At 39.4% G+C, this 12,592-nt stretch overlaps 1 protein-coding gene across 1 annotated transcript in view; it reads right to left on the bottom strand.

Moving 5' to 3' along the window:
- GRIN2A (glutamate ionotropic receptor NMDA type subunit 2A) overlaps nt 1-11,916 on the bottom strand; it is an 80,378-nt gene extending 68,462 nt beyond the window's left edge. Inside the window, exon 1 of the mRNA XM_021411782.1 lies at nt 11,328-11,916. Within this exon, the coding sequence (XP_021267457.1) occupies nt 11,328-11,914 (587 nt within the window). The 5' untranslated portion in view covers nt 11,915-11,916. The remainder of the gene's footprint in view (nt 1-11,327) is intronic.

Here is a 12,592-nt window from a genome sequence, read left to right as displayed (position 1 = left end):
TAAAGTTTTTAATGTTAAGTTTAGTAAAGCCTCAGTTTGCTAATGTGGAGATGCTGAACATTGTGGGGAGTATTCACAGAGGAGAAAGTACAATATTATTTTTTAAAAATAATACAATTTTTCAAGCAGACATCATTTTTAAAGTAGTTTCCACATCATGCATGACTTATACTACTCTATGAATCATCTTTTTGGCATTTTGTGCAACCTCACTAATTTTTCAGCACCATTTTAAATACATCCACATCAGACCTGCATGTAACATCACACTTTGGTCTCACTAGCAGGACCTCACTCAGAGGTCAGAATATTTACTCTCATTCACCCGCTCAGACCTCAGTGTCTGAGCTGACACTGCAGCTTTGCAAACTGTCATTGTGACACGTGGATAATTTCCACTAATGCCTTCAGTCAAATAACTGTAATGAAAACTTTGAGGAGGTTGATAATATTTCGTTTCAATATTTTTAAAAAGGAAAAAAAATGTGTATTTTTTAATTTTGGTTGATTTTCAGTGTTTTTCAAAACTGTATATAAACTAATTAGCACTCCAAGTAGGAAAAAAAAAACATTTTAGATGGTTTCAAACTAAAACGTACAGAAAAGGGGAGGATTTATTTTTTCTTTTGTTGAAACTGCTGGTTTAATCCCAAATTTCCTGCCTTTAGACTTGGGCATTGAATCAAAAACTGTTTGTTTACCACACATCTCTGTATAACAGCTATAAAAGAGAAGATCTATCCAACTGATTTTTTTATTATTATTATTTACAAATTTATGTCAACAGAAGCCTATTACTCAGAATGCTACTACAAGTGTCACCTCTCCTAAGATGGGACATAGCACCGTTGTTTGCTTTCCCTATCCTCTTCTTCCATCGCCACGTTAACCTGCATGTTTTAAGGACAGAAAACTACTTCTTATAAGCAATCTTGTCATTAGCAATGATTACATCAACCCTACCAAGTCATTGTCCCTGAAGGTTTGAAATTCCTTATTTAGTTTTTACTAATTCTAATATAATCTACCTAGTTTAGTAAATATTGTTGTTAATTCCTAATTATTGCTTTCCATTTGTCATTGAAACACGTAGCCTCGTTTCCAAAGTACTGCCCTTTTGGTGATTCAGAAATGCATTCTAGCCATTCAACAAATTCTTTTTGGTCTAGACTTTCCTCAAAAAACATTTTTCTCTCAAAATTTTCCATAGAATCATAACATAAATCCGTATTTATATTTGTTCCAGTTCTACACAGCTTCAGTGTTTCTCAGTGAGAACAGATTGCTTCTACTGCTCCAGGGTCAGAAAGAGTGATGAGAAACTGCAGTTTTTATTTAAAGCACAAATATGGGGATCTTGCTGCCACAAGTCTCAACTACTGGAGCACATAGGCCGTGCTCCCTGGACTGTGATATTACAAAAATCTATCATTTTGCACATTACCCAAAACTCCCACACTTATGAAAATCAGGCACAAAAGGGAAGTGAGTAAAATGATGGTACTGGCATTGGTGTTCTTTGGATATTTTTATTTTCAACATGACCAAACTCATGGTTGTCAATGTGAGACTGACCAAGCTATCATGTGAGTGGGAGGAAAAACTGCATGCCCCATCCTACTGGGAGAGCCACTTCCAGAAGATAGCATACTGTCCACCCTACATCCATGGTCTGAAATAACCTGGTTCCCAGTGTATTCTATGAGACGAAATTCAGTCCAGGTTTTCAGCTACAAGTTCTCCTTCTTGAACCCTCCACTTAACACCTCTATTATCCCAGCCCTCAGAGAGATGTGTTTTGGAGGTCTTTAAAGTTACTCCAGAAACTCCTCACACATTTCACCGTGCTTTTATATCTGCAAGAAACTGGTGCAGTTTTACATGGTATATTTGTTTCTGTAGTAGCAGTGTGGCCTCCTGGTGAATCTGACATAGAAATAATTCTTCAGTCTCACGTTCAAAGCAGAAGGCTTTGTATAGATTTAGCTCCCTGAAAATCCCAGCAGCAGAAAGCACACTAAATAAAAGAAGATAGATGCAGGAGAAATAATGATATCGTATCATAACAGTTAATAATTAAATGAGCACTGCCCTAAACAACCATATTAACACCATTCAGCACCGGTTTGACAGCAATTTATAAATTCACCCATCACAGCAACTCATATTTTATGACAGACTTTCAGCGTGAAAATTTTCCCCTCGGCAGAACTTTGCTTTTCAGTTGAACTAATTTCCCATACACTACATTTTTCATCCAGCACTGAAAGAGCTTGCTCAGAAATAAAAAGCGTGTTTGCCACCTCGAGAGCAAGTGGCAAACCAGCAGGCAGAACTTGCTGGCAGGTACGTGTAAGAAGCCAGCACAACGCTCACCCACTGCTGAAAATTAAACACACTGTGACCCAAGGAATAGCACGCTGAGGGAACCACCGCAAAGGAAAACTAAGGACACAATGCGAAAGCAGGTACTGCTTGCATTCATATTTCCCTACCTTCCTTTACAGGAGGTCTTCTGATTCATATATATGAAACAACCCTCTCCCAATGAGCACAGCTTCTTATAGGGTCAGGCACAAATGCCCCCATTTTTGCAAAACTGGGAGACAAGAACGTAGTGTCCTCCTAAGGACAGGAGCACGCATTCGCACCATACTACATAAGGCTTCAGTATCCAGTCAGGATTTTCATTGCATAGTCACTAGTGATCAGGCTTGAGTTGAACCCTTCTCATGTGAATTTTAGTTGGACTTTTACCCTAGATTTCTAACAGCACTCATCATATTTTTGGGATTTATGTACAAATCCTCTAGAGTAGAAGCTATTCAAGTGCCATCACAAGACTCAGTGCCGTAGCTGCAGTAATGCTCAAGCACTCAACATAAAGAAGATTAAATCTAAAATGAAAAACATCTATATTTTAAACGGTGTGATTTTATGAGCCATTTAGTAGTGAAATACATCTTGCAAGTTAAAAAAAAAGTCCTCTAATCTGTAAAAGTCTCTTAAAATTTTACTATCATCTACAAAGGTATCAGTGAGTGACGCACTCTGAGCTACTCCAGTTTCTCAAATTGCAGCAATAAAAAAGAACTTCAAAGAGATTCTTGTTTTCTTGAGCAGATTGCTCTGTACAAAATTCAACTGCCTGTGTTTTTCAGAATAAAATCTACATTCACATCTGAGTTGTCATTTTTCCTCCACAAAGGACAGACATCCTGCTTTGCTTCTGCTGGCCAGGATCCTACGCTGCCTGTCTCTTAAGAAAAACCACTGCATGGTGGTTAGGAAGAGTGAAGAAAAGAACGGATTTATATTATACATTATTCTTACAGAGTTTTAAATTCACCCAAGATTAGTTCTGTGCAAGATGTCTTTCATTTCTGAACTGGCCAAAATATATTTATTTATATTGTAATTATTTATAATACTTATAATATTATTTATAATATTTATACTGTTATCATATATATATTTTTTTTTGAAGTAGTTTTGGAATTGCATATTACTGTTCTTAACACATTGCAGTGCTTAATTATTTATGCTCCTTACTTGAAGGCAGTAATGCAGCATACACCTTGGATTAGTAGTTCATCTGCTTTCATACCTCATTAATGCAACAACCTTTGCAACAACGTGATAGCAGGAGGCCCTGTGGTGGTGTTATGACACTGAAGTCTTAATTGACTTCTGCTAACTGAAGTTCATGACTAAGATTCCCCAGGTGATATATGTATGAAAGATGGGAATTTGGGGCAGAAGTTAAGCTGTTCTCATACTAAATTCAAAATAGGTTTTTATCATGCAAAGAGCCAAGCCTGTACTAAATTTCAAAACACGTTTAAACATTTATACAATTCTTTTCACCTTCTTTAACAAAACTGAAAAGAGGAATGCTGAGACATCTCAACAGAAAACTGTTCACATGCAATTTACAGCAACTCTTTGAAGCACCAAGGTTAAAAAGTGTTCTCAAGATTTCCAATGCAATGTTTATAGATTTGGAAAGATCAAGAACTTTATTATTGGACCTGTGAAGTCCAGCACATGACCTGAAGTTCCCATGTGTCCCATGACTCCTGCAGCTCACACCAGCTCAGCAAGCCCAGTAACTCCCTCCGGTGCCATTGCAGCAGACTATCATTTTTTATTTAGTGAATTCCTCACCATGGGGCAGTGTTTCAAGTCTGTGACAACCTCAGGCAAAGGAGGGAAACAGCAGAGACTTAGGGAAATACCAGTTTCATTAAAAAAAAAAAACAAAAAAACCTCTCCTCCTCCTTTCCCAAATAAGGGACTTCCAAAATGAGATTTAGGGGAGATGAAATATCTCACTACCAACATCATCTAATGGTATTTCACTTTCCTCCAGTAACAGTATGAACCAATCATTTTAATAATCTAGACCGTCAGCCTGCTTGGGCCTGGCCTTCACCCAGGATCATACTTAAAGAAGCAGGAAGGAATCCAAGCTTTTTATTTTTTTTTTTAACCTATTTTTTTTAATCTTTTCGGGGCTGAGCTTCCTTATTCTGATGCTACTGTGAAATATGGAAAACACTCATCAATAGAAACCTGATAAAAAGTGATCTATCGTTAACCTTCCAAAAAACATCTACAAAATTAGATTGAGAAAGTCTGAATGTAAAACATATGACATGTTGTATAAAGTATGTACAGATATAGGTCTGAAATAGACCACTATTAAACAAGATAATGATGCATTTTTCAAACAGATAAGCATATTTTTCAAGACCATTTTTTATCATAGGCTATGTAAGATTTTTTTTTCTCACTTAAGAGCCTTCCCAATAATGCAAAGAAAGAGCCTCCTCTTCATGCCTCTTCCTCCTCCTCCACATCCCCAGCCCTCAGTCTTCTGAATTTAACTCCTGCTCCTGGAACTGCGTCTCCCTAGGCCTTGAGCCAGCATGGAGGAATCAAGTTTTGGGGACAATATGCTCAGTGACTGTGAAAAAGGAATGGCATGCCAACTACTTGTACCTTGTGCCAGCTGTTCCTTAAAGCACTAGATGACACCAGGTCTGGAAATGTAATTTTGCCCCAGTTCTGCCAGACCAGCAACTAAACTCTTGGGGAACCCTTTTAAAAAAGAAAAGGGATGGGTGAGAGCAAGATTAGGAAGGGTCCAGCTGGTTGGGTGGGTGCCGCAGGCTAGCATAAACCATCAAACACCAGAAGGCCTAGTGAGCTAATATTATTAGTAGTAAATATATTAGCTTTTTTTATCTCAGCAGCACCTCAAACTCATCCCTGGGAAGCTTGCCTGGTTCTCTGCAGCAGCACCTTCTCCAGTACCCTTCACATTTCTACTTTGAATTCCAAAATTCCAAAACTTGCTACCAGCCCCAAAGCTGGCTGTGCTCAACTAAAAGAACAGGCCGTGCTTGTTCTTTTGTTGTTGTTTTGTTTTGGGTTTTGCTGTTGTTCTTTTTGTTTGCTGGGAAAATGTTCTGGAAGCCTCAGCTGGTAACTGACTTGTTTCTTCTGCCTCTTAAACAGACCCAACCAGGGAAAAAAATCTGATACAAATTTTCTGTAATTTCAGAATCACTTTATCAGTATGCCAGCACCACATCAGGATGCTGGTGAAGTTTAGTTTTACTTTGAGGGAAACAACGACAAGTTTCATCAACTCAGTTCCTGCTGTTTAATGCAGCTATACAGAACTATACTATGCAGAAAAATTTTATACTGTTGAAGAGGGCACTTACAGCACATGAATAATAAGAAGTGAAAATAACTAATTGTTAGTGTTCAAGTATGCTCACTGGCCCTAATGATTTAGTGTATCCCTGCACAAAGCCCTAATTTGAAAGTATACTCAAATTAGCTATCCCCCTACAAACCAAGTAAGCAGCGTACACAATTACGGAAGCTTGGGTGGCAGTCTCAGATCATCCCCCTATGTACCATGCACTGCTATGAACACACAGTGGCTGTAGTAAAACCAAAGCTGGAATATAAAAATGGGAAGCACAAAGAAAACATCTCAGAGGTGAAGGTAAACCGAGCAACTGAGGTAATCTACCTGGACTTCTGAAAGGCCTTTCATGTGGTCCCACATGATGTCTTTCACAGAATCACAGGGGTTGGAAGGGAACTCTGGAGATCAGCTAGGCCCTGCAGGTTGCCCAGAGCAAGTTACACAGGAAAGCATCCAGGCAGGTTTTGAATATCTTCAGAGAAGGAAACTCCACATCCTCTCTGGGCAAGTTGTTCCAGGGCTCTGCCACCCTCAATGTCAAGAATTTTTTCCTCATGTTTGTATGGAACTTCTTGTGTTCCATTCTGTGCCCATTGCCTTTTGTTCTGTCTAGACACAGCTGAAAAGAGTCTGGCCCCCTCCTCCTGGGCATTAGATACTGATAAGCATTGATAAGATTCCCTCCCTCAGTCTTCTCTCCTCCAGGCTGAACAGTCCCATATCTCTCAGCCTTTCTTCATACAGGAGATGCTCCAGACCCCTCATCATCTTTTCAGTCATCTGCTGGACTCCTTCTAGAAGTTCTCTGTGGTTGTTTTTTTTTTGAACTGAGGAGCCCAGAACTGGACAGTGTACTCCAGATGTGGCCTCACCAGGGCGGAGGGGAGGGGGAGGATCACCTCCCTCACTCTGCTGGCCATGCTCTTTTAATGCACCCCAGGATACCACTGGCCTTCTTGGCCACAAGGGCACAGTGCTGGCTCATGGCCAACCTGTTGTCCACCAGGACACCCAGGTCCTTCTCTGCAGTGCTCCTCTCCAGCAGGTCAGCCCCTAACGTGTACTGATGCATGCAGTTATTTCTCCCCAGGTGTAGGACTCTACACTTGCCCTTGATGTACTACATCAGGTTCCTCTCTGCCCAGCTTTATAGTCTGTCCAGGTCTCACTGAATTGCAGCACAGCCTTCTGGTGTGTCAGCAAACTTGCTGAGGATGCATTCTGTCCCTGGATTTAAACTGAAAGAGCAGAGTTTTGGGCTAGATGTTAGGAAGAAATTCTTCACTCAGAGAATGGTGAGAAACTGGCACAGGCTGCCCAGAGAAGTTGTGGATGCTCCATTCCTGGAGGCATTCAAGGCCAGGCTGGATGGGTTCCTGGGCAGTCTGGTCTAGTGGTTGGCAACCCTGCCCATGACAGGGGGGGTGGAACTAGATGATCTTTGAGATCCCTTCCAACCCAAGCCATTCTACAGTTCTGTGATTCTATTATTTAAGGCCCCTTCCAACCCAAAACTTTCTCTGCTTCTATGAAATAACACTTGTTTTTTCTCCAGAGCATTTCCACTAGTAAAAAAAGCATTTTCCTCCCTATATAATTAAATAACAATACATCTTCAAACAGACTATAAAGCAGATTATACTCCCCTCCCCCCCCCCCAAGTCTTTTGACAGAACTTAATGAAATGAACAAATCTCTGAAAATTGGAAAACATTAAACAGATATGCTGGATTATCCATCAAACCATTGTATCCAAGTAATACTTGACTTCACTTGAAAGAAAAAGAGGAAAATGCATCTGTCATTGCTAAAAGCTGGCACCGAAATATTGAACTTGATAAATGAATACCAGGACTTCAGGGACAGCACATTCTCATCATCTGGAGCAGACGTTTCATAGGCAAGTTGCAACAGCAGCACAACAGCATGGATAAGAAAATGAAATGTTATCAGAGGCCATCATCTGGACCCCTTTGGACTTCAGGCTGCTGCTGCTCTCTGGCTTCGCTGACAGTGAATAATGGAAACAATGCATGGGCAGAGCATGAAACCACAGCCTGCCCAGAGCAATTTGGACAGTTCTTTCGCCCCTAACAACTTCCCTACAAAAAATAAGATGAGCCTCCAAATCCCGTCTATTTTTTGGTTGTATTTGGAAACAAGTAACTAAACACAGTGTGGTCAACAACTGACCACTGGACAGGCATATCATGGTTTTTTTTGTTTGTTTGTTTTTAAGTCATAACCCACCACGGTTATGACTTTTAAACACGAGTATTCTGCTAAACCATGCAGAAGTATTTTTATTCATGCAGCAGCAGAATTTTCCATGACAACTAATAGGGTTATTTTGTTTTGCTGTTTGTTTAGATGTTTTTTTTTGAAAGAGAGAGAGCATTTGTTCAACTGACATTGCTTTAATGAGCTGCTAATTCTAGCTATCCTGCAGTGCTGGTGCCAGTATCTCGCACAACAGTATTTTTCTGTATTGGAAGATTGTAGGTCTTAAATGAATGGCAAAAGATCTGAATACATAGATATGTATTTAAAATGTGTTGGAAAAGATTCGCCTATTTTATTTTAAATCCTTTACTCATAAAGAAACAGTAATTTTTGCCTGTGTATCAGAAATGAACAGTGATCGGATCATTCCAAAAACTAAACCAAAGCAGGTTTTTTCTGGGTCTGGAAAGCTAATAAAAGCATTTTAGAATTGCCATGACTGGGGAAGGATAAATTGTGTGCTTCAAAACATACATATCTTCAAGCCAATTTAATACACAAAGGATTTGAAAAAGAGGGAGGAGGAGCTTTCACTTCATAGCTTTCTTTACATAGAATTTCTTTATAAGCGGAGATGAACCTCGCTAGATGTGGGAAGCAGCACATAAAGCATTACCTATCTCCATTTACACGCAAATTAGCTATTATGGCATAGCCTTAGAATACAATACTGGGTTTAGAGCTGAATTAGACTGTCATTAGAACAGATGGAATTTTAAATCCCATTTTCTGCTCTCCTCTTGAGCTTGGTTTTGCTTAGGCATCACCTTATAGAGTCACTTTTCTGCTCTCCACTGCATGGTCTGCTCCTGAGCATAGAAGCAGTGCCCCTTTGTGCAGTCCCGCTTCTCTACCAGCAACGCCTAGCACGAACAGCAACCCAGTACAGCAGGCTCCAGGTCCATCAGCTGTTTACAATATTTTAGCCTTTTATCATTGTAAGTATATTCCAAAACTCTTTGTTCAAGTTTGCTCCTTAATACGGCATCTTACACATTTATCTTTTAGTTGAAAATACAAAGCTGCACTATTTGTGGCCTGAAACTACAAAGATCACATTTCAGAATAAAATCCCAATTTAGGCAGTGATTTTTAGAAGAGGCTTTGACTTTCATGTAGGAAAAGACTTACAATTTAGGGATGAGAAAAATAAAGTACAATGAACTTGCTTAATCCACCTTGGTGTGACTGGCGATCTCTCCCAGAGATAACTTTGCAGTGCTAAATGCTTCTATAAAATTGCTTTTCTTACCGATTATATGTAACAAGAATAGTCTTGGGGAGTTATTATATAAGGAGGACTATTAAACTTTATTCATTTTAGCATAATACTAATATTTCTAAATTAAAAACAACCTGTTTCCTGTTCATGTGATGCTGGAGAAGCTCAAAGGATCTTCTGTATAGAAAATATATTTTCACTTCCCAGCTCAGTGTTCTGCAGCAGAAAAAGACTTTATTAACCAAAATGCACTGTATTAAAACATCATTGAATGCACATCATTCAGTGCACACTGCAGAATTTCCTAGTGAAACCTAATCTCACTGTCCAATCACTCACAAGGCCTATTCTTGCAGTCATACATTTTTCATCAGAAAAAAATGATACCTTGAAGGAAGACAACTTGCACTGAATGCTGAACGCCTAATTCAACTCCACACCTGTGAACTGCCAAACCTGTGCAGTTCAAGTTGCTACGGCCTGTCTAACTGGACCAATGTATTCTAAACACAGTATGCTACTTAGTTTTTGCAGAAAAGAACTTCAAATTATTAATAGTGGGCTTCTTTGTTTGCACAGGTCACACCATTAAGGCATAGAAGATATCAAGCAGATAACATTTGATTTAAATGTTACCTATTTCAGCGAATGCATTAAGAAGGAAGAATGGTTTGAGGGTTACATACGTGGTATGGGTAGGACAGTCCTGCCAGCAGTGCCCCCAGCTGTGGGTGGCCAGCAGCAGCTCTATAGGAGCCATGCCAGAACGGTGAGCCAACACAGAGCTGCCTCCTGGCATTCCCCTGGGGAATGAATGGGAGCAAAGAAAGAGCCGCAGATTTTCTGCAATCCTTTCCGTGAATTTTGACAGTTTTAGAAGCAGAGGCTTAGAGATAGGAAAAGTGAGACACGCAAAAAAAGTGGAAGTGTCATTCTAAAGGCAAATTCTACCTAAAGAGGGCTGCACTGTTTCCCAGCTTTGTCCTTACTGTTTATGAAATATATGTATGGAGTGTTAAAATCCATTCACTCAGCACTGTGGCCTACAAGGGAGCTTCTGAAGCATGTTGTACCTTAAAGATGTCATTTTCTAAGAAAATAAAACAACTATTTCAGGACATCATACAGCAATCGACTCCCAGTCTAAATATGCACATCTCAGAAGATTGAAAACATCCCATAAACTTCCATATGAAACTGGCACTGAGTTTTCTTTTCCTGGCAGTTCCAACCTCCTTTCCTGTAAAGAGCTTCATCTGCAATATTCAGTCAAAACAAATTTCATAAATGCTGCCTAGTAATATCCCTATAAGAGATTGCAAAGAGCTATAAAAATATGCAAGTTTCCTTTTACTTCCTCTCAAAAACCAGATAAAATATGTTTCTGTGGGGCATATATTAGGCAACATTTGGGATACAAGTAATGAGGAGTACCACATCCAAAGGGGATAAATAAAAGGAAAAAATTAATACATAAATAACAAAGAATCCTGATTTAAACCTTGCAAGTTCCCATATGACAAACTGTTTTGAGAAAACATCCATACCAACATGGATTAATGCATATGAACTTTTACAGCTGGTCTAGAAGTGACTAAAATGAAATCCTCACAAGAAGAAATGGCAGATTTCAGTTATTAGGTAGTAAATACTTCTATAATTTCCAGGAACACCTACCTAACATTGCACATTTCTTTTCTTCTGAAATACTACCATCTTCCTGCTGATGCAAATGAGAACCCCAGTAACAAAGGCAATGCCTTCAATAGCTTTTTGGTATTTTACCTCATAGTTAAGGCATGCAATGGCGCTATTTTATTAACTTAAATTTCATACCCTCTAAGACTAATTTCTGTTGCCTTCTACATCAGACTCGGTGTTTATTCTCAACAGCATGTACTTCCACATGTACAGTTAGCAATGTAGCAATTCTTACTGCATAGTCCCTTAGAACAGTTGAAATCCATTGTTTAAAAGGGGTGTGATGGGATTAACAAAAAGTATTTTTCTCCTTCAAGAAACACATAATGGTACTATAATGGAAAATTACCAAGGTTATGTAGAAAAGAAAAAAAAAAAGACAATAAACCTTACTGGTGCAAAGTGTGAGATGGCCGGTCATTTTTCTCCAGTTGACCATAGCAGCTAGTTTTTGCTTCAGGAATGAAGGAGTACTTTTCCAGCATGGCTGATGCAGCAGTGGCAATAATCCCAAGGCCATCCCGCACCCGAGCTTCTAAACTGTAGTCCCATTCATCATAAGATGCTGAAATGAGTCCTGAAGGAAACTCCTTGGGAGTAATTTCTGTGTTACCACTAACCAGGCTTGGAACTATCCAAAAGAAATCATACCCAGTAAGGCCCAGTGAACGAGCCTCATCTAGTATGTAGACAGCTTCATCCTTGGAACAATACAGCAGGATGACAGATGAATGAATTTTCTTCAGCTGAATTTGTGTCTTGGCATCTCCAAAGGCAGTATCAAGTATGATTATGTTCTGCATGTCCCAGCCCACAAAACTATTTTCCACTGTGGTCTTAATGACATTGATGAAGTCTCGATATCCAGGGAAGGTGGTGGTTACCAGAGAAAACACATGCCAGTCATAATCCTGCATGATTTTAAGCATGACGATGGCTTCCTGCTGGATAGAAGCCCCAAACTGGAAGAATGTTGACATCACATCCTAGAATACAAAATACATTGAAAGATTACAACTTTTGGACAAACCTAAAAAGAAGCATATCTCTACTTCTAATTCTTAAGTCCACCACAGCTACCAAACTTTTGCCACGTTTGAAGAACTTTCTGTGCCCAATCATATTCGGGCCATTAATAAGCAAGGCTGATTGTGAGTATCACAGCTAATTAAAATATTTGCCAAAGAGAGACAAACAGATACTTATGTAAGATATTCCCAACTGCTTAGTCACAGGAAAACAATGGAAATCTGTACTTAATAAGGAAGCACAAGCTCCTCAGTGATAGCCATTCACTGTTAAACATCTCATCTTCAGCAGGTAGCTTTAGATTCATCAGACTGCAACCCAGTAAATTCTTAGAAAGTTTTAGCCACGATGGAATAAAATTACAACATGCATGCTGTACAGAAAGGAAGAAGCTCTGTTACTTCTGAACCTAATACCTGAGTGGTACTTTATCTCCACGGGTTCATCCAACTTGGTTGAAGCTGATAAAACTCCGCAGAACTACATTTATTGTCCCTATGTATTGAATTCACTACTGCTCACGAGCTCACTGCTGTTTATGCTCCACTCAGGCCACAAGGTTCACTGATGCCCGATGAAGAATTAACAGGATGGGACTCCAGTGAAAACCAGCAAGTTACCGGTATCCA

This window comes from Numida meleagris, chromosome 13 (genome assembly GCF_002078875.1).
Source record: "Numida meleagris isolate 19003 breed g44 Domestic line chromosome 13, NumMel1.0, whole genome shotgun sequence".
In the NCBI taxonomy this organism is placed as follows: domain Eukaryota; kingdom Metazoa; phylum Chordata; class Aves; order Galliformes; family Numididae; genus Numida; species Numida meleagris.
The sequence above is the reverse complement of the archived record's forward strand: the minus strand, read 5'-3'. Positions and strand labels throughout refer to the sequence as shown.